Below are 22,590 nucleotides of genomic sequence, written 5' to 3' on the forward strand. Positions count from 1 at the left end.
GTGAATTAGTGAAACAGCTGTTGCAGAAGGGTGAAAATTGGTGGCAAGGGAAAGGAACACTGCTGTCCTGCTGTTTCAGCAGAATTTATTTTTCTAGCAAGATGCTAAATCAGGCTGTCTTCAACCTTTCACAAAGCACAAATATATGGCCTTCTGATTTATGAATTATGTGCTTGCTGCGTCAGGTGCTATGTATTACTCTAAATAACCTGTTGCAACAATCACTGCAGGGCATGGGATGAGTGTCTTCTTTGGCAAATGGCTCTAGACTCCAGACCTGCCAGTGCTGCAGATGTACTCTCTTCTTTTGTATGAACAGGTTATTTGATTTTCACTGGGTTGATTTGCAGGACGTAATGTATTATAAGGAAATTCTGAATAAAATTCTGCACCCAGTACACAGTCATAGTGTATTGATATAATGAAGCATAAAAACTTCTAACACTGTGTTACTGACTCATTTTAAAACACATGTTGGTAAGCTAGCATCCTCTGCTCTGGAGTCTAGAATTGTTCAGTCCATGTGTAAGTTGATGGTACTACCCAGGGGCATTGGAGTTGACTCTGTCTGGGCCTAGTCTTAGTTTGGACGGTTAGCATGAAATTCAAGTCTGGTTTAGCTTCTGTAGAGAAGCCTAGAAATACTTTAACCCTTTTGATGAACGACGTTTTGAGACCTCTGTTGAGCATCATAATAGAGTCTCTGTGTGTATCACTGTTGAATCTAAAGTGGTGTGACCTGCTGTAGTCTCAAGAATGGGAAAATGTGCTCTAGGTACCATTACCACTATATGCTTCAGGTTCATTAGGCTTAGTAACTAGGCTAAAATCGATGTATGCTAGGCAGAAATGCTTTGTAGTTCTTTTAGATTCTTCAAAACAGTATGAACAGGTGCAAGATTATTTGTTTTTCTTGCCAGAAAGGTATGTATGCAAAGCTAAATGAAATTACAGAAAAGGAACATGCTTTAGCTGAAATGGTACAAATGTGACTTGTTGGGAGTTTAAGAGGCTGAAAATGAGGTGTAATTGCAGTGGCCGGTGGTAGAATGGGGTTCTTTATTGGCTACTGTCTTCTTATCCAAAAGATTTTGAAGTAATTTCGTATGGGAATTAAGATAGATAGCAGTTAATTAGTACAGATTAGTTAAGACATAGAGAAGATGATGAACCTTGGAGATAGCAAGGAAGATTCTGTGTTGTCATGCCCAGAAAATTAAAAGAAGCTTAAATGTGTTTGGAAATGAAAGGAATCTTAATTGTATTAGCATGCTACTGGATGATGATAAAATTGTTGTTAATGGTGTAGAAATATGTGTTCAGTAAAAATTTCCTTCCTGAATCCTGAAAGGAGCAAAAGTATATGATTACATTGTATGAACTGCTTTTAAGTCGATTAATAACAAAAGAGGATGTTTAAAAGCAAAATTTACTAGGAATGAACATTTTGAAACAGGACTCCTCCTACAAGCTTTGTAAGGAGGAAAGCTTATTTGTTGATTTTTTTAAAACAAACAACCCCCCTGGTATATAAAGAAAATTCAGAACATAGTGTTCATGTTTAATGCCAGTGTTCAAAAATGTATAACCTGGTGTATTGGGTTTGCATAGCCAAGCTTTGGTAGCAGCGTGACTTCTTTGAGGAGCCGCTAGAAGCTTCATCCATGCCCAGCAGAGTCAACCCCTGGCAGCTCCAAAGATGGATGTGCCACTGATCAAGGCTGAGCCAATGGTGGTAATGTCTCTGTGATAACATGTTTAAGAAGGAAAAAAAAAATACAAAATTATTGAGCAGTTGTAATTGCAGCCAGAGAAGAGCAGGGTTGAGAACATGTGAGAGGAACAACTCTGTAGACACCAAGGTCAGTGTGGGAGAAGGGGGAGAAGGTGCTCTGAGATCTATGAGGATGCAGAATCCACCTGCAGCTCATGGAAGACACCCATGCTGACAGGAGGCTGTGACCATGTCGAGGGCCCATGGAAAGCAGAGACCCCTCTGGAGCAGTCTGTCCTTGGTCACTCACCCTGTGGGAGAGTGACCCATGCTGCAGCAGCTTGCAGAGATCTGTTACTCGTGAGATGGACTTGTGTCAGAGAAGTTCATGGAGATCGTCTCCCGTGGGGGGAATCTCATGCTGGAGCAGGAGAAGGGCTCCTCTTCCTGAGAAGCCAGAGAAATAACTTGTGATGAACTGACCATAACCCCAATTCCCTTTCTCCCTGTGCTGCTGGGTAGGAGGTAGAGCTGGGAAGGAGGGAATGATGGAGGAGGGGGGGAAGGTGTTGTTTTGAGGGTTGTATTTTACTTTTTGTTATCATGCTCTGATTTTGTTAGTAATAAATTCAGTTAATATCTCTAATCTGAGCCTGTTCTGCCTGTGGTGGTATTTGCTGAGTGACCTCTCTCTGTCTTTATCTCAGCTCATGAACACTTATATTTTCTCTCCCCTGTCCAGCTGCAGAGGGGAATGATAGAGAGGCTTGGGTGGGTGTCTGGCTTCCAGCCAGCATCAACTCACTCCACCTGGACAGCTGTAAGCGAGGTTGCCTGTCATCAGTTACCAGCAAAATTGGAAACTGAGAGGGATTTTGTTTCACAAGGGAAAAGCATAATTACATTTCAGTCAACATGTCTTTCTTAGACAATAGGTTGTCAAACTTGTTCTGAGTCTTTGGGATTACAGAGTTGGTAGTCTAGTTGTGTAGATACACATTTGTTAAGCTTGCAGTTCTGAGAGGCAAATTGTTTATTTCCTACTGGAGTTCTTCTAAAACGGTATTAGATTTTACACTCCATTAAGATCAGTAACCCGAGAGTAGGTGTAACATACTTAGAGATGAAACTTGTGGGGTGGGAAAGACAGAAATAATGACACAGCAACTGTATAGGTCTGTCTTATATGTTCTGGTAACATGGGCATATACAAATGCCAGTTGTATTCTCTGTCACCCTTTTTTTATAAAGTCAAATGCATTGTTACATGTTTATGAGGAAGTATCTAAGCTGCATCTGGAGATGTGAAGTACAGATCAGGAGTGTTGTTGATTGTAGATAAATCTACTTAAAATTGTTGCTGTGAAGTTTAGTATTCTAGAAAAGTTTAAAGTGATATTGGTAAAACTGGTGGTTTAGAAATGAGTTACAAAACATTTTTGATGTTTTGATAGAAAGTTTGGTAAATGAGGGTTTATTTTAAAGGCATCATATTTTCATCACTGTGAGACTGGTTGAACTTTGGAATTGAAAGAAAACAGACTTATGTGCTAATTGAAGTAAAAATTGACAACTCTTTTGGTGTCAGTGGTAGTGGTTGGGTGAGGTTAAGAGGAAGTCTGTGTACTGAGAGTGAACACAAGTTGTCCTGTTTAGATTCAGATAGGAAGTATTTAGGGAGATGGGCAGCATGAACAGCATGATAAGTGCAGTAATACTAATTTGGTTCAAATGCTAAAAGGAGGAAGGTTTTTTGCTCTTCATTCAAAATGTTGCCAATATTTAATATTACAAATTAATCAGGTCAAAGAGATCCTGAGTATGGGAATTATGCCAAGGCAAATTCAATTTTGACTTGACAGAGCAATTTTAGTTATGGTCAAGTGTTGACTTTCTCCATGTATTACTTTTTTTGCCTCTGCACAATTTTGCAAAGTTTTGTTTCACTCAGTTTGTGTTCAAAGGCCTGAAGTGGTGCAGCTCTTGGAGCTGGTTCTTTTTACTGCAGTTTTGTCATTTTAGCTTGTAGCAGTCTACTTTCATTTCCAGAGGAAGAAAGGGGAATTATGGAAGTTCCATGCAGACTTTAAAGACAAAGACTGTATTTCTAGAAAGGTTCATGTCATCAAAGCCAGATGTGACTAGCTTTGCCGTACATGTGATGGAACTCAGAAGGGGATGGGTTAAGATGTCTGCCAAATATTTCTAGTTTGCAAAGTACTTTTTATTTATTCATTTGTTTCCTTTGCCCCATACTCATTTTCACAAGGTGAAATTGCCTTACAGGTTTTCAGTGTTAGTTTCCTTTGGGGTTTAAGTTATGCCTAATTGATGTATTCAAGATGTAGCTAGCCATGTATCCAGGATGAAGCTAAATCTAACTGTATAGTGTAGCAGCTGATCTTCTGTAGATACATCTGTCATCTCCTGTTTAGAAGAGTTTAAAGTATGTTCTAACTGGAGCAGTCTTGGAAGTTTTGCTCATCTGTGAGATTCTTCGAGTGTACCAAATAAAGGGTCAGCTGAAGAAAGGGATTCTGCAATAATGTTCCCAAGGGCCATGTTTACAAAATTGTTGAACTCTATTTTGCATGCCAAGTGCTCAAATTGTCCCGTTGAAGGTTCTTAAATGACATCAGTAGTCACCATCTTTCTGTAGAGCGGGTTTTTGTAAAGCTGAGATGCAGCTTTGACCTTAGGATTGAGTGGAGCCTCGCCAGCAAATTCACTGGCTGTTGGCATAGACCACTCTGGCCTGTGAGTTAGAGTGGATGCTGGCAATGGAATTACTTTGGCTTAGGGTAACTTACGGTCCATCATTCAGTAACTGCTGTTTAGTGTCAGTGTAATTTCACTGTACCTTCTCCATGGCAGCACGGGTGAGTCTTGCACACAAACAGAAGGTAAGGATGGCTAGATTTGCAAGAGCAGCATAACTCAGTAACTTGAGGCCACAAATATTTCAAAGTAGTGGGAAATGCTAAGGGGACTCAGTTTGTTCAGCCTTGGGAAAAGAAGGCTCAGGGTGAGTCTCATCATCATGAGCCAGTATTTAAAGTGTGGCTACGACATACATGGAGATTCCCTTTTTACAAGGACCCACATGAAAAGATGAGGGGTAATGGATAAAAGTTAATCCTGATGAGATTGTGGTTAGAGACCAGAGGAAAATTCTTCACAATGGAAACAATCAACCATTGGAATAAACTCCCAGGGGAAATGGTGGGTTCCACAACATCGGACACGTAGGATTCAGCTGGACAAGGTTTTGGGCTGTCTTGCCTAGACTGTGTTTCTGACAAGAAAGGTTGGATTAGATGATCCTAGAGGTTCTGTCCAACCACTTGTTCTCTGATTCTGTGAACTGCATTGCTGCTTGTTTCTTTTGATGTTTGTGGGTTTTGATGGTTTTTTTTTTTTGCCTGCCATTGACTAGAACTTATAATGGAACTAGTAAGAATCATGTATTTTTGCAGCACAAACTTGTTTCTTAAAGACATGGTGCACTAACTCAATAAGATGTGCAACTGGTCCTGTAATATTTTTTCTGTTGTTCATGGTCTTCAGTGTGAGCACCCTACTTTTAACTGCAAAAATGCTATCAGGAAGAGAAATGGAAGGGAATTTCTACTGAGCATTCAGCTTGAACATGTAATAAAGACTTCATTTTCAACAGCAGAAAAAAGTAATCTGTATGATAGGCAAAATCAGTCTCTTGTGTGATTAATTTTATACAGCTACTTTTAGATGAACTGCTAATAATACATTCAAATCCTTAGTTTTTGATGCAGAGCTAGGATATGTTAGATATTGAAGTAGTGAGAGGATACAGAGCAATGGAAATGTGTTATTGGAGGCAGCTGATAAGGTATTGGCTTGTGGTTCAATTACTTCCAAGTTTCTCTTTGCTATGTGTTTTGACACAGAGCCTGAGGAACCAGGAACTGGCACAGACAGTCTTTAAAAGTCATACCTAGAAGATTTTTAGTAATAAGGCTTTTGTAAGTTATATATTTTTTAAGGGAAAAAAGTGAGTATTGCTGAATATTACTTAGTAATACTTTGTCCAGGACATGAACAAAGTCCTGTTTGTGCTTTCAGTCTGGTAAGTATTTACTAGTATGCATCAAAGATGGTGGAGGCATGAAGATTTAAGCATTAGTCCTATAAGTGGTACTCTTGAAGTTAAGCCACGGGAAAACTTACGGTCCTCTTGGTTTCAGTCCTGGCATTCTGAAGAGTTCAGGACTCATTTGTTTTGTTGACAGGCTTCATATGCAAAAGTTTGCTTCTGGGCTGGTGGACCTTTGCCTTTTTAGTAGACCTTTTCTAGCTGCTCAGAAAAAACAGCTTCAGTGAGAGGAATAAAAGTTAGTGAATCCAGGTGGCTTTGTTTTTTTTTTTAGGCACTAGCCATTAGGCTGCCTTTTCTTTGGAAAAGTGGCTCAAGATGGAGTAAAATTCTTGTCAGATTCAGAAGGCATAAAGTAACCTACTTACTGTTCTGTGAAAATATCGATGGCTGCACTACTGTTACTGATAAATTGAAGGGAAACTGTGCACCCTGGTCTTGCTTTGTTTTCTAAACGATACAATGCTAAGTATTCATTCCCGTACAGACTTAGGTGTTGCACAAATGGAAGTCAATGTTAAAATCCTGAAGCTTTCTGGGGTCTTAGAATTTCTTAGTAAAACTTGAACTGCTGAATTAAATTCACCTAATTTGACAGATATTCTAAATATTGCCTGTTGCCCACCAGCTATTTAAAAACAAAGCAGCCTGCTCAGGTTTTTGTCTAGAATCAGTCTTAATCACACCAATTTGTTGGAAGGAACACCGTTTCAAGTAGCTTAAATTTGATTTAATAACAATAATCTTGATAAAATTATTTTCCAGATTGCAGCTTTTTTTTTCTTTTTTAAGCTATTTTTACTTATCTGTAAGTTCAAAATAGAAACTGTTTACTGTCACTTGGATGTTGAGGTGACTTCGTTTTTCCTGGTTGAAAAATATTCACCACCCCATTACCTTATTGATCACTAGTATATATAAAAAGAATAAATTCTCTTTATGGATTGTAGTTGTTTTGGAAGCTTTTCCAAGGAAAATCACTTAAGGGGCTGATGGTGTGGAAGAATGTTGAGGACTCCATGTTAATGTTCAGAGTGTAGTATTGAGGGGTTCTTAACTGCTGCTTGATTCTAGTTCCCATAGTGTTGCAGTTTAACTGTAACTATTGCCTGTGTAAATTTATTTTGATGGGATCAAGAGGAAGTTTCTGGAAGCTTTAAAGTACTTGAGATTACTGTCTGGGACAAGTCTGATTACTGGGTTTTGTGAAGTACCGATGTGTTGTGACACTTGCAGCTTGAGAAAAATGAGCGAATGCTAGTGTAATTGTTCCTCTTTTTGTGGCCTGCTTGTTTTTTACCTTTTGGTAGTCACCTTTTTTTAGCATGAGTGCATCAAATGGACAGGTTCATTGAATATTATTTTACTGAGAAGTATTTCTCAAGTGCTAGTCCTAAGAAGTTTTGTTTGTGAAGAACTAGGATCAATCTAGTAACTTCAGCATTGCTGAAGTCTCATGCTTTTTTTGTATGTTAGACCTGTTCTCCAACTCTGAAGCAGGTCCTTGTGCTGATGCACAGGGCATCATGGGTCTGTGTGGGTCCTTTTATCCTGTGTCTGTTCCTACTTCCTATACCACCTTACCCACTATCTCAAGTACTCAGTGTGGTAGCTTTGAGTTTTTCAGACATAATCCAAATACAATCCAAGTTCACTCTACCTTCTTGTTGTTCTGCCTGAGAAGAAGTGTCTTTCGTGCAGATTGTTGCAATCTTTATTCCAGGAAGGGGTTTTATAATGAATTTATTTGGAGTATATAGTGTGCAAATATTTAAAAGTGTATGGTTTGTGTCTTTTTAAGAAGCCTTTCATACTTGAATAAAGTGAGATGATTGAATTAGACTTCTGGGATCTTTAAAGGATTAAAGATAGGATTGTGCCTTCAACTATATGGGTCATATTTCTGGATTTAGGTAACTTCATGTGATGCAAACAAATCTTGAGCACTCAGAGGTATCCATAACACTTTAAAACTGTTATTACTACACATAATCCTTCTGTCTTGTGTATTTGGGGGATACAATTTTGGTCATCATCTCAGTGTGGTTGTGCATACAGTTAGAATCATAGAATATCCTGAATTGGATATGCCAATGCTTATCCAGTGCTGAACTGGCTTTTGCCATGCTTACATTAATTGTATACACTGATCAATACAGAACAAGTATTGTCTGTGCTTCTTTAAAACATACTCAGCATTTGTGCTGAGAATTCAAATGTCTCTTTAAAAAGAAGTGAACGACCCAAATTTGGTGTAGATTTACCTGAATTTATGATTTCTAAAAGGGAGACTGCTTTTGCCTTTCAAATCATAGTTTAAAGCTGTCATTTTACGGAGCCTTTAGATTACCAATTCTGTATATTTGCTTTAGGGTCTAAAGTATTACTTCAACTTCAGGCTAGTCAGTGTGGTAAGGGAGGTCTCCCCTCTTAGAGAATGTTGTAGTAAATTTTTTTGCTTTTGCCTACTGCTGTTTTTTTGTCATGACTTTATTCTCCCCTCAGTGGTTCAGATGGAAGATCCATAGTTGGTCAGTGTGTCTCTTAGTTACACTAGTGAAGGCTCTGTTGTGATTTTTATGTTAAAGATAATGAATGGTGTTACTCATTAACCTAAATTTCTGTGCAATGCAATTTTCCTTAGACCTTGTCATAACTATTGGTCACCTAGCTGGCTTAAATGTAGTAGTTTAAAAATGAAATGAACTTAGGACAGTTGGGCTGTGGTGAACTGTTTTCCATGGTAAGCAGACAATAGGTTAGAAAATACTATGGTAGAAAAAAGCATAAAACATCTTTCATCTTCAGAGTATTTCACTGACTTTTCTTAAGCTTAAATGAAATTTCAGTTAATTTTGAAGTAAGATCTGAAGCCCGGGATTGAGAGGTTTGGTTTTGAATATCCATGTTTATACTGTAAAGGTGTTTGTTCTCATTAGGTACAATGAAGCAAATCTTCCATATAATTGCATTAGTGATACGTGACATTAAAACTTAATTGGCTTGTTTAAAATATCTTGCACATCAGTTTCCTTCAGATTGTGAAAATTGAAAAGGTCATGAGTGCAGTTTAATATTCCAGGGTGAGAGATTTCAATTTTAGTACAATTTGTAGAGATTTAATTAGGAAACATGACTAAAAGAAAAAGGATGTTGAATGCAAATTACGCTGTTCATTAGAGTATAGAAGCTGAAACATCTTGAAGTATTGTGGAAATTTGATTGCAGATTCGGTAAGCACCATGATTGATTTCTTATTTTTTAAAGTAGAAGTTATTGTGATTGTTCTTCAGGGTGTATACTTAATCTAATTGTCATAAGCGCTCTAAGTATGCTTCCTTTTTCATGGAGTTCTCTTCTAACCAGTATTCTTGTTTTGCAGGAGATTGATGAAGCTTGCAAGAGGATAAAACGTGAAATTGATGACTTAGGTCCTGAAGTTGGTGACATAAAAATCATTCCATTGTATTCCACCCTTCCTCCACAGCAACAGCAAAGAATATTTGAACCTCCCCCACCGAAAAAACAAAATGGAGCAATAGGAAGAAAGGTAAATACTAAGCTGTGTTAGTGTTCTGTTCTGTAAGTAGCTACTTATAGTTGCATGGGCCACGAAATATGACTTTCAGCTCCTTTAAATATATTTCGACAGCAACAAGTACAAGGGTTTTTTTTATGAAGCCTTAAAAATGCAGTATTTTATCACATTAGAATTTTTAGGTAACTTGAAATTTGTCTCTCAGTACAAATCAAAGTTCTGTCATCCATCTGTATAGGGCTAGGATGTTGTGGTAACAGTTTGGTTTGACTGAATGGAAATGGCATTCATTTAAGTTTCTTATGTGAAAAATAATTTATGTGGAGGATGGGATTTTTTTCCTTAAATAATTATTTTGAGAGGTGCTTTTCCCCCTTTTTTTCTTGAGACAATTTGGGCTATCTCTTAGGGGTAGATTGCCAGGCAGGTTTTATCTGTTTCTTAAGGTTTATGAGAAGGTGCAAGTTAAAACAAGTATGTTGAAGTTTAAGGTTTATTTTTGAAGTAATAAATGAGGAATTGAGGTTTTTATTAGACAAAATTGATTGAGATGCTGAAAAACTTGATATGGCACAGTGAATGTTCTTCATAAAATGATTATGTCAGTGCTCCAATAATCCACAGTAGAAGCTATATGTTTTTTTAGAAAGGAGTCATATTAAAGCTTCCTAAAACTAAACTCCTGCTCTGCAGAACTGGCAGTCACAAAGCTAAGATTTTGAAGGTCAAAGCTGAATCATACTATGTGCTCTAGGCAGGGTTTGTTCCTTGATTATTTTTGGTTTTGTGCAGTACAGTGCATGTATAATACTAGTGACAACTTTCTAGTGTTCTGGAAGAATAAATCACTTATTAAATTTAGTGAAATGATCTTCTTTTCCTGCAGAAGTTGATTGCAGAAAGCATTCAGTCTCAAATCATGAAACGAATGCTGCAACAAAATTGTATTTGCAAATGACTTAAATGAATGGAATTGCTTTTAAGTAATAAGTGATAGCTATGTATTTAATTAAATTTTCACTCGTGTTTAAAACTATGCCCTTCAGAATAGTCAGGTTTTGGTTTTCTGCATAAGAGGATAACAAGTGCAGAGTGTAGTTTTTGTTATGTTGAAATGACAGAGCCAGTACCAGTCTCTGAGAGGAAGACACTCTTGGTGTAGCAGCTGTTTTACTACAGGAAACGTTGCTATGCCCAAAAGATGCCTGCTATAGGGCAAAGCAGACACAGCATGTAGGCAACAGACTTAGACCGATGAAGTTACTTTTCCTCTTTGGCTGAAAAATTCGGGCTTCCATGTTTTACTTTTTATTTTCATAACAAATCTGTGAGTGAAAGTGCATCTGTGTTGCAATTTTTTAAAATGTTGGTTTAGTTTTAGTTAGTCTTAGTGATCAAGGTATGTAAAGTAAAACTGTGGTGCTGTGCCTGTCTATTTAAGAAAATGTCTCTCTTCATCCAGTCCTTTGTGGGAGTTGAACCTAGATTTTAGCACTGCTAAGGGAGCTAGTAGGTGATCTGAATCCTTTCAAAGGCTCTAACGGTCATACAAGTGTAAGTGAAATGCTTGCAGTAACTAAGTATCTCCTGAGCTTTAACTTTTTGGAATGAGATGCTGGAAGTAGTGTGACATTTTGCTGTAGTAGTGATGGTAACAGCTAGTAGTAATGCAGCTTGACAACTTCGCACTTTTTTGTCCTCTTTGAGCTAAGAAAGCAGCTATTACTGTGAAAAGGCTTAAGATTACAGACAAATACTCTGATTAACTATTAAGAATGTTTTTTTAATTGAGGAAGATAAAGATGACTTAAGGTTTCTATTGCCCTATGTTAAAGGCTCCTTGTCATCTTATCCCTTCTTTTCAAACTGTGTTCTAGTTTGTTTCAGCAGTCTTAAGCATTGCTAGTTAATACATATGCAATACAGATATGTTTTTAGATGTAGATACTGTGTGTATTTTAATATTCTAAACAAAATTTTTAAATTAATCTCAGAAACTGCAAAACCTATAGCTAAGGTTGATTATAATTCATTATTTTATATACTTAAGTGATGATTTCAATTGTTTGATGTTCAAGTAACTTTGTCTTTTGATTTAGACTTGAAAGATATTACAATTTCTTCAGCCTTTTTAAAGTTTCTTCTTTTTTTAAAGTCATTAATTGTCATTTTTTAAGAAATGTGACATTAACAAATGATCTGTATGTGCAAAGAATTATGTAAATAATTTTTTTCTTTCTACCTTGGGAAAGTTCTGTATAGCTTAAGTGAATTCAGGTACAAATTAAATTGTTGTACTGCTGTGGACTAAGCACATTAACTATATTGATTTCCTGATATTGAAGTGTTCTAATAGAAATCAGTGGTTAAAATCAGGATAAAAAACTTCTCTCTCTGCTATGTAATTAGTATTTGAAGAATCTTGGTGTAGATGGTTCTGTACATTAGCAGAAACAGAAAAACACAAAACTTAAATGAGGTATACTCTGTTACAGTAAGGTAAATGTGGATTGACTAGACTTCTAATGTGAAAGTATGAGTTTAATTTGTATATTTAATGCCTTTCAAATTTTTAATGAAGATGTATTGAGATTTTGCACTGACTTGCACTGATATTTGTAGCTGTGATCTCTTGACTAATTTGTACAGGTCATCTGTGAATGGTGTACAGTATTTTCTGTTTGTTTGAGGAATTCTAAGTAGCATGTCATTTTAGGGTGAAACGCTGTAATTCCAAAATAATTGTCAGCATTTTTTTCCAAAGTACTGCTTTCACTGTATTGTAGTATTTGGGCAAGCTTAGACCTTAAGAAGAGACAAGCTGAGTGTGATAAGTAGCCGACTGGCAATGTGGTCAGCAAGCAGGAAGGGAAATCAGCAGTCACTGGCCTCACTGTAATTCTGAACTAAGTATTAGGGGGACTCTCCAGTTCTAACTGATAAACTGAAAGCAGTAATGACAGAATGTTCTGAAATTAGAAAGTGAAGGGTGAGCATTTCTGATGAAGTGCTGAACAGGTTTTGGATCTTTTCTGAGTTAATAACATCTAATAACCTGATTCAGTGTGGTCGCTGTTGGGATGAGAGCTAATGGTATCCATTGCTTGTTACGCTGCATCTATGGACATGAAAATTTAAATGGTGGCAAATCAAGCCTTGGAACTCTGATAGTCACCTTTGCTTTAATTTTTGCATATGACTTAATCTGAAAGGCTAAGAAAGTAACATTAAAGATATGTAAAGGTGTTTGAATATCTGGTGATAGAAAAAGACAGTAGAAATTAAATACATATTGTTCACAATTTTAGCTGGAATGTGTTGGTAACAGCTTTATTTCAAACCAAATTAAAAAATACTGTGCTGGTAATGTATATAACTTTCAATTTAATATTATTTAACCAGTTTACTGTGTTCAGGCCTTCAGAAAAAGGAAAAAAGCTAGAATTGATTAATGATGTTAAAGGGTTCCAGTATAACTCGTCACTTTGTACCAGAGATGTGAGAAAAAAAATTGAGTAGTGGTTTCATAAATTAAATTTTTGCTTTTCTTTTTCTCGATTAACATTTGTTACATAGTTAATAGACCTGTGGGGAGAAAAAAACAGCAGATGAAAACTCCTTTCTTTTCACTAGAAGTTCCTCTGGTTGATTTCAGATCATCCTGTGAAAGTGTTGGAGAGCAGCTCTGGCAGTGATTGATTATTGATGGAAAGTTTACTGAAGGTTATTTGTGCAGAGACAGAATTGGAGCCCTTCATCTTCAGGATGAAATAGTTTCATTTAGTTTTTTTTGTTTTTTGTTTTTGTGGTTTTTTTCCCCACAGGTTGTGGTGTCCACTAACATTGCTGAGACATCATTGACAATAGATGGTGTAGTGTTTGTGATTGATCCTGGCTTTGCAAAACAGAAGGTAGGTACTATTTTTTTCTCTTTATAGTAGGAAAGGTGATAGAATCTGGTTTGCTCAGGCTTCTCTTCCCTTTGCAAACACTTGACAGGTCTTTTTACAGTTGAAATTTTGAATTTGTTTGGCTTGGATTTGTTTTGTTTTTAACTTGAGATTTTTGCTGTTTGTGCTTAGTCTGTGAACTTTAGATAGAATAATTAAAAAAAAAAAGTGTGAGAATTTGGTGTTTGACTTGGAATATAGCTTTTCTAGATACTTCAGGAAGGGCAGTTTTGTACTGTTGGTCTATGCTTGAGGATGCTCGAGGATGCTCAAGGATGCTCATGGAAAACAAATTGTATGAAAGTAAATAAAAGTGGTTCTAGAAGCCTTCTTTTCCTTTAAGTCACTGTAGAAAACTCCAGCACTAAAATGAGACAAAATCATTCCTGCTTTTTCATGTCAGTATTTATCATGTACTGTTGCAGCCCTGAAGATTGTAATCAAGCTCGTATTGTGGTTCTTGGAACATCATAGGGTGTTCAGAGGAACTGAAGTAGCTTTCCTAAGTCAACTCAGTAACTACATAAAATATGAATGTCATTGGCTTCATTTGGTTTTTTCACTAAATGTAGCTTTCTTTATAACTTGGTTTCTTAGTCTTTTCCTTTAATAGCAGTACACATTTTCAGCCTTTTTAACTTTTGCAAAATGAGACAGACACCCAGCAGAATGTGAGTACAGCCAGTGTGTTTTTATGCACAAATTTCAACTGCCGTTAAGGCTGAACTTTTTTCACAAATAATTCTTTTTACAGAAGGTATTCTTCCAGTATAAGAACTAAAATTTCTGTACATATTTTATACTGAATCATACCAGAAAGTTCTTAAAACATGGACGGAAAATGTCTTCAACTGAAACTACTGTTCGACTACTGTCTTCATTTTCAGTGTATTCATTTCCAGGAGCCCTATTGAGTTGGCAGGGCTGCTGTTTAGATATGACTGCAGTGGAAGTTTTACAGTAAATACTAGCAGATATTTTGTACTGTGATAGTCTGCATATACCCTTGAAATACAGTTTTGTCATCAGCCTGATCTTTACAGTTGCATGAAACCTTAATGTTAGATTTTTCTGATCTTGACTATGATTATTTAACCTCATAGTGATGCCTAGAGTGGCTACCTGGAACAGAGGCTAGACAGTGTTAAAGGAATAAAGTAGGTATTTATTAAAAGGCCTTCAAAGGCTACACCATGGGCAGTACAAGAACCTGGCCATGGCTGTACCCTAGATGGATGCCTGGTCCTGAGTTTTCACATTTTTATAAGTTTTGGCCCATTTACATATTGGGGTTAATTGTCCAAATACAGCTTCAGGTTATGAAGTCCCATCCTTCCAAATTGCTTTCTTCAATTCGTTGTTGTTTACACTTTTTGGGCCTGAAGCCACAATGGTATCCTTGGTTCTCAGGCTGGAAAAAGGATTGTTTTGTCTGACTAAACTGTGAAGAGAACTTGCTAACACTTTATATGAAGTTCAGAGTTACACTCTTAAGGCAGTACAGAATCTGAAAAATATGAAATCTAAAACTTAAGGCATCAGTAGTTATATCAAGACAACATTTTTATGGGATTTTTTAAGCACCATGAGTGTTTAGCACTCTGTAGAACAAATTGGACACATTCCATTTGCCATGAAAATTTATCTAAAAATACATTTAAGAACAGGGAGCCTGGCAGGAGTTGCTGTTAGAAGATGAATAAAAATTGCTGTTCTCTAGGCAGTTGTATTTGAAGCTCTTCAGAGTCTTCTGTAGCCAGTTTTTTTTTTCCTTTTCAGATACATACAACTTGTGCAGAAGCTATGTTTAAAAATAAGTTTAAAGCAGTTTGGGTAGTTGTCCTATCTATGAACATTGTTTATTCTTTTACCATCTGTCCTGCTCTGCCTCCACTTTGAAATAGGTGTACAATCCTCGTATCAGAGTGGAGTCTCTGTTGGTGACTGCGATCAGTAAAGCGTCTGCCCAGCAGCGAGCTGGCCGTGCTGGTCGTACTCGACCAGGCAAGTGCTTCAGGCTTTATACAGAGAAAGCCTACAAAACTGAAATGCAGGTAAGATTGTGGTTTTTACATTGTCTTTATAAGAATGTCTGATTCAGGTTGTTGAGTGCTGTGGTATTAAACAAAATGAGAATTTGAATACTTCTGTAGTGTAAAGTGTCTGAAGAAGTGTTACAAATTTTCTTCTTTTTTTCCCCCCTCATCCCCCCAGGACAACACATACCCTGAAATTTTGAGGTCTAACTTAGGATCTGTAGTATTACAGCTCAAGAAGCTTGGTATAGATGATTTGGTGCACTTTGATTTTATGGATCCTCCAGGTATCTCTTTCCATCTTTACAATCTTTATTTTTATGACTACTTTATATAATGACAACATGGAATAAATTCTCTCATTGTTTTTTTTTTTCTGTTTTTTTAATTGTAATCTGTAAGGAATTGTCTTTTGTTTATCCTGAAATTTAGTGCTCTGTGTCGTATCCGAGCAAGCTTTTTCTGTGTAAGAGCTTTTAGTGGAACCAAAGAAGCTACTGAAAGCCCTTTCCTTCAGAGAATAAGAGAAAATTCTTGGCATTACAAAGTCTGTTATTTGAGTTTTTTTGTTTATCACCTTGATTGCTCATTCTAATTGTGCAATCGGTTAACATAAATAAAATGGGCTGGTGTTTTCAAAGCTGAATACATGGTTTGGTTCCAACTGTAGTTTTTATGCATCTTTCTTCTAAGTGTAAATGTTCATATATGCTTCAGAAATAAGTGGGTGATATTGCTAATCAAAAATGCAAATCAGTCATATATACATAGGTGAATTAGTTGTTTTTTCCCCTAAAATAAAAATCTGACCTGGTATGTAAGTTTTTTAATAGTTCTACAGAACAGTTAAATGCTTTGTTTGTGTGTAACATGGATGATAGCTTAGCAGAAAGACTTTTGGATTTCATTTTATTTTTCTTTGTGGGTTAATACCTACTGTGTGAGGAATGCAAGATATAGAGAACATTCTTACTGGCTTTCTGGAAGACTGTAGGTATCTAGAGTTGACATGGCTGAAATTTTAGGACTATTGTGAATTGTATGGAACAAGGGAAAAAGTATCTGCAGGGAGAAGTGATATTACTGGTACTGAATATTTCACATTTCGACTGCTGTCTGAATTTTGAAATGCAATAATCTTCAAATATTTAAAGCATGTGATTAAATTTAGAGCTTTTCTAAATAAGTGTTCCCTCCCTGCTGCCCCCATTCATTCATACTTGGGTGTGTATTGCTGGATTTGGCAAGTTTTGCATTGGATGCTAGGGAATGGAGAACCAAAAAAAAAAAAAAGATACCTACTAACAGACTGTGTTTCCTTGATTTTTGCCGAGTCAGAGCCATTTGGGTAATGTGCGAATTTACATATTTTTTTTTCTTTCAGCTCCTGAAACTCTGATGAGAGCCTTAGAGCTTTTAAATTATCTGGCTGCTTTAAATGATGATGGAGACTTGACTGAGTTGGGATCCATGATGGCTGAATTTCCATTGGATCCACAGCTGGCTAAAATGGTTATTGCGAGCTGTGACTACAACTGTTCTAATGAGGTCCTATCTATTACTGCCATGTTGTCAGGTAATAGCAGGAAAAGAGAAACTAAACAAATTGCAGATCTTCAGTTTGGGGAATATTTAATTTTCCCACATCGGAAAAATAACATAAATATATTTTTAATAAAATTAGATTTGCTTTTTAAAACTTCATATATGGGTTCAATTGTTATGGATTTATGTAGAGACCTTGAAGCTAGTGAGTAGTAATGTTGAAAACTAGTGCATATAATGATCTAAGAGTTTGCTCCAATCATCAGTTAAAAGTGTATATATATATATATGAATTGTTGGGGGTGGGGAATCAGGCTAGTGGAACAGAAATTTCCATTTAGGTTCATAGTCAGGCCCAGAAATATCATCTCGACCACTAATTCTTAAGGCAGTAAAATCTGTTCTGTACTGTGCATTCTTCCACACTTTGATAAATCACAGTCTTCCCAAAGGGATTAGAGTATAATTTATATTAAATCATAAGCTTGTACATGATACATTTTTCAGTTACTAAATGGCAAAACTGGAGAACAGTCAGTACTTTCAAAGGGAAAAGGAAGCTTGGAAGGAAGCTGTATCTTTATAAGAATTAACTGAGGTGTACAGTTGTACTTTGCTGTTGTTACATTAATAGCTCTGTGTCAGAGCAGAGCTACTTGCTGAGAGAGCTTAATGAGAGGAAAATGTTACCAAGCAAACCTTGTATTTAATTTCCCCATTGTGTAGAAGTGACTTTGATAACTAGAGGTCATAGGACAAGCAGCAGGTTTTAATCTATTCTGAAAATGGGGGTGCTCATACTCATAAGGACTCTTTTGTCTTTGGGATGTGATAATTTACCAGGCTCTCCACAGTGCAGGTGTATTGTTGACATGCTTGCCTTGGTTGGATAGAGAAAAAAAAAGTTTTGATTAAGTGTAAAAGCTGTTGCTTCAGTTTAGTTTTACAGTATATTTATATGAAAGTTTTTAAGAACAAGTTAAAATGTTTGTTTCAGAGTTATGATTGTTCAGACTCAGAGCAGATGGGCAGGGCAGAATCATAATATTTTTCTTTAATTAAATGGTAGGCTTAATTGCGGAGGTGGTGGTAGGTTGGTGCCTGTCTTTCTCTTCTCTTCTCCCGTCTCCCCCCCAGTATCTACTACAGAACAAGTCAGTTTAGTATTTTTGTCCGTGGCCCTCAACTGATTTGCCTTACTCCTTCTCCAATTTCCTTTTCCCAGGCCATGATACCTTCTTTGTTTTAAAGCATAATTAACATAATGATAAATAAGTTTTGGGGGAAAAATAAAAAATGGATTGAAGCTGGTTAATTTATGGGTCATAACTAAAACACTACTCTTAAAAAACCCATAGTCCTCGTCTTTGTGAGGGCTGTTTCCTAAAGTAAGCACTTTAAACCAGCAGTATAATAATATGTTTTGGTGCATTAAGTGCACATAAAGATTGTCAGGTTGTTGATAGCAATCCATGTATTAAGTTTGGACTGAATGGGAAACTAGGTGACAGAAAAGAGCAAAAATAGAATTAAATAAATGAGCATATTAAATGATTATACTACATTTTATAAGAGCCATGGTGCCATGCTGTGGTATGGAATGTAGTATTACTTTTTGAAACACTGAGTTAAGACAGTGATAGAATAATCTGGATTTTGCTTTTAATAGTATGAGTTAGAAATTAAAATATACTTGATATTATCTATTTTTTCAAATGCAGGACCCATTATACAGGGTGTTTATTTCACCCCTGCATTTTCATTTTCTTTAATGCATTGGTCTTTGTTGATTTGTTACCATGATTCACTGTTACAGTGTGATTTTTTTTTTTTTTTTTTTTTCCCCCTCAAGTTGCATCTGGTATTCAGCTCACAATATCTAGTGCTTTGGGGCTTCTATGCACATTTAAGACTAAAGAAAAACTACATAACACTGCACAAAAAAGCCCTCATTTGATAGGGATATGTTATATGCAAAGAGGTGTTCTCATGTGATTTCAGGGCTTCATTAATGAGAAAACTAATGTAGTCCCAAGCAGCTGGAAAAAGATAAAGTATTTTTAGTATTTAATCATTAATTTTATTGAAATTTAACATCTTAAAAAGTACACTCACTTAAAAGCAAACTGATTAATTTTCAAATAAATGGTGTAGATCTCTATCAAGTAAAACACAAAATGGGTAAGATTGGAAGGAATCACAGTGGGTGACCTGGTGCAACCTCCCTGCTCCAGCAGATCTCTTATAACTACTTTCAAGATCCTGTGGATTGATATCAATCTTAAAACATACTAGAATGTTGACAGACCATGAATTAAGTTGGCTGCATTACTATTTATGGTCTTTGCTAGTTTGTGTCTGGATAAGAGATGGTAAAATACAATTCTTAGATGGAAGGGAGATGAATTAGATGTATGTAAGAGAATATAATGATAGAGAAAGCTCATCATGTTGCATTTTTTGATCTATATTTTTTATTTGAAGTAGTGCCAAAGGACGGTTTAACCTTCCACCACTACCGCTACCATCACAGCCTTTAGACTTATTAATACCTTCATTCACATGTTTCTGTATACCAGTGCTGATAGCAATACCATGTGGGAAGAGACTTGACTGGTGTATTCTGTCTAGTAACAGACTCATGATAATCAAACCTCGAGTTGATTTAGACTGTCCTAGTACACTCAGTTTCAGAAATACTTACTTTGTCTGTAGGGGCTTTCTGAAAAAGCAAATTTGCAATTAAAGTGTTTAATTCCATGGGATACTAGCTCTTGGTAGAGCTATCAGCACTGGATTTGAACTAAGATTTGTTTAGCCTTCCAGTCTGTGTAGGTAACCCTGATGGCCTTCAGACTAGAGATTTTGATGCATACATATAATTCTATTTAAATAATCAGGTAGTCTGTAGCTTTGAAACCCTCTTGTCTTACAGATGTGGTTAGGTGTTGATGTACCAAATCAAGGTAGTAAACAGTCCAAGATGCATTTGGAGGCCATCCTGCCCTGCCCTATGCTCTGTGAACTGACCTAGCTAGGCCTTGTTCCTCTATCTGTGAATGCGTGACTCATCGATATGGGCGTTTGTGTTGGGCCCATACCAACCTTGTTTAGTCCCACAGTGTTTTGTTCGCCCCACGGAAGCAAAGAAAGCAGCAGATGAAGCCAAGATGAGGTTTGCCCACATAGATGGAGATCATTTGACGCTGCTGAATGTCTACCATGCTTTCAAGCAAAGTAAGTCTGTCTCTGTTTTAGTAAAATTATTTATGCTTTGTGCTGCCAACTTCTGTTTCTGGGTTCCAAGGACAATTGAAGGGCTTGGGTTTTGTTATTCAAGTGCTACTTTCCTTTGGGGGTCAAACAAAACCAAAAAACTACCCAAGCAATCTTGTAATAAACTGATGAGCATGCAAACAAGCCAGGCTTTTAAATCAATGCTGGGTAACCTTGGACAGAAGGAAGCAAGTGTTCCTGTAATTAAGAAATATTGGAAGTTTATCTAACATTAATTATAAAAAATAGGCATAATTGCTTAGTGATTTCTCAGGGAGGGCAGTGCAGAAAAAAACTGTGAATTTGGAGAAGGGCATGTTCTTAGAACAAAAACCTTTTTAATCCTAGTTTTTTAATGTAATTAGGAATTCTGTAATAAGGCTTTGGAATAGATTGAGAGGGGAAGGGATGATGCATCAGCAAGAAGCAACATAGCATGTATGTATGATACATACGTTTCAATTACATCATTTCTGTGGATGGAATTTAGAGAAAATGTATGATCCTCTTCAGCGTAGCTGAAGTGTATTTTAGCAGTTTAAAGAAGATAAGAATGAAGAGGTGAAGCTAGGAGTTCTCTTCAACAATGAGAAAGTGACCCACTTTTTTAAACTGACTTATACTGGTGGCAAATAAAAAGATTGCTATAAACTGCCAGCCATGTGAGCTTAGGTGCTCCAGTTATACTTTCCTGTTAGCAAACAAAAAACAAGCAGTCTTTTTACCCTGAGTAAAAAGAAATGCAGCTTAATGCCCCTTTGTGTTACAGGTTTGATGTAGAAATTCTGTATTGAAACCTGTCATTATGTGACAATCCAAAATAAGTGCAAAAGTCAACAAATACATTGAGTTTACAATACAAACAGTAAAAGCTTTTTTTCCCTGTTAGCTTTTTCGTTAATGGGATTCAGAATGTCTGGCAGACAATTTGTGCGTGTTTCTGGAAACCATTGCTTTAATACTCAGATTACTGAGGGATGGAGCTATTTCAGGAATCATCTTGTGAAATTGTGAATTTTCTTCTGGAATCAGAAGACAAAATGCTACTACTGTTAGTATATAGAATACTATAAAACATTTATGGGTTATCCATGATAGTTCACTTGGCTCAGAAAGTAGTATGCTATGGTACTGTACAGTAGAATCATAACTGTACAACAGCTTCATTCATACTTCATTTAAAGTTTTATTCTGTAAGGTAAAGTGCAAGAAAGAACTTAGACTTACCTTGACTTCCATAACCTTCATTCTTTTCAGTGCGAATTAAGAAGAGTCTCTTCTTTCCAAGAGTTACCTTAAGTTTTAATTCTTAAGGCTGGCTTTGTTGGATTATTAAACTGACAAAGATTAGAAGAGCATTACATGAGAAGTCAGAGAATTGCTAGGGAGAACTGGGTTTCTTGATGTGAAACATGCAGGTATTTATACTGACAGAATGGCTGAGGCTTGCTGTTTCATCAGATTTTTCAGAGCTACGAGCAGTAGGAAGAGTTAGAGTAGAGAGTTCTGTTACAGTGGGTGTATTTTACCAATCGCGTTTACTTAAATGCTGTGAGGTGTGTCACACTTTGAGAACAGACTGTATAGCTCTTAGCTGTTACTTGAATTCTTAATTCAAGTAGGGTTTCATTTCTCAAATACAGCAGTTCTGTACAGTTGTCTTGTATGTTTGTAGCATGCTGCAGTTAAAGGCTGTGCAATGTTCCTGACATCGTGTGATGTTTTACACTGCAAGTTAGGAAGACGGTTTTTCTAGTTGCAGAATGGGATTTTTGAGTTGTCCAAAATTTAGTGGACAACAGTGGACAAAATTTAGTAAAACAGCAGTGATTGTGTTTATGTTATATTGATGGGGGGGGGGGGGGGGCGGGCGGAAACCCTGCTTTTCTTCTGTCCTGACCATGTGTTTCCTGAATATAAAAGTTTTGGCAAGTTACCTAGTGCAGGAAATCAACTGAATCGACTGAATAAACCAAGAGCTGTTACCATTTATAAAAGTTTATGGATATTTTTTTCTGGTTCATCTGACTGATGAATCGGTTAGTTGCTATTTTATTTACTTGTTCTAATTTTGATTCATATTTTCTAATGTTGCAGATCATGAGTCGGTTCAGTGGTGTTACGACAACTTCATTAACTACAGGTCCCTGATGTCTGCAGACAATGTACGCCAACAGCTGTCACGAATCATGGATAGATTTAATTTGCCTCGTAGAAGCACAGATTTTACCAGTCGAGACTATTACATCAACATAAGAAAGGCATTAGTTACTGGGTATTTCATGCAGGTATGTGTGTATTCTCCTAGGGAAATTAGTTCAGTGTTTATGTGGCTCATAATGGTAGTATTGTTGTTACAATTTAAGAAACTTGATAAATGTTACTTAAATTGCATGTGG

The 22,590-nt window shown here is 36.6% G+C and overlaps 1 protein-coding gene across 1 annotated transcript in view; it reads left to right on the top strand.

Moving 5' to 3' along the window:
• Positions 1-22,590, top strand: part of DHX15 (DEAH-box helicase 15) — a 45,762-nt gene that overhangs the window by 14,136 nt on the left and 9,036 nt on the right. The window contains exons 6-12 of the mRNA XM_053974974.1: positions 9,229-9,396; positions 13,209-13,295; positions 15,239-15,388; positions 15,549-15,657; positions 16,755-16,946; positions 20,030-20,152; positions 22,289-22,479. Of these exons, the coding sequence (XP_053830949.1) occupies positions 9,229-9,396; positions 13,209-13,295; positions 15,239-15,388; positions 15,549-15,657; positions 16,755-16,946; positions 20,030-20,152; positions 22,289-22,479 (1,020 nt within the window). The remainder of the gene's footprint in view (positions 1-9,228; positions 9,397-13,208; positions 13,296-15,238; positions 15,389-15,548; positions 15,658-16,754; positions 16,947-20,029; positions 20,153-22,288; positions 22,480-22,590) is intronic.

This window comes from Vidua macroura, chromosome 4, assembly GCF_024509145.1.
Source record: "Vidua macroura isolate BioBank_ID:100142 chromosome 4, ASM2450914v1, whole genome shotgun sequence".
NCBI lineage: Eukaryota > Metazoa > Chordata > Aves > Passeriformes > Viduidae > Vidua > Vidua macroura.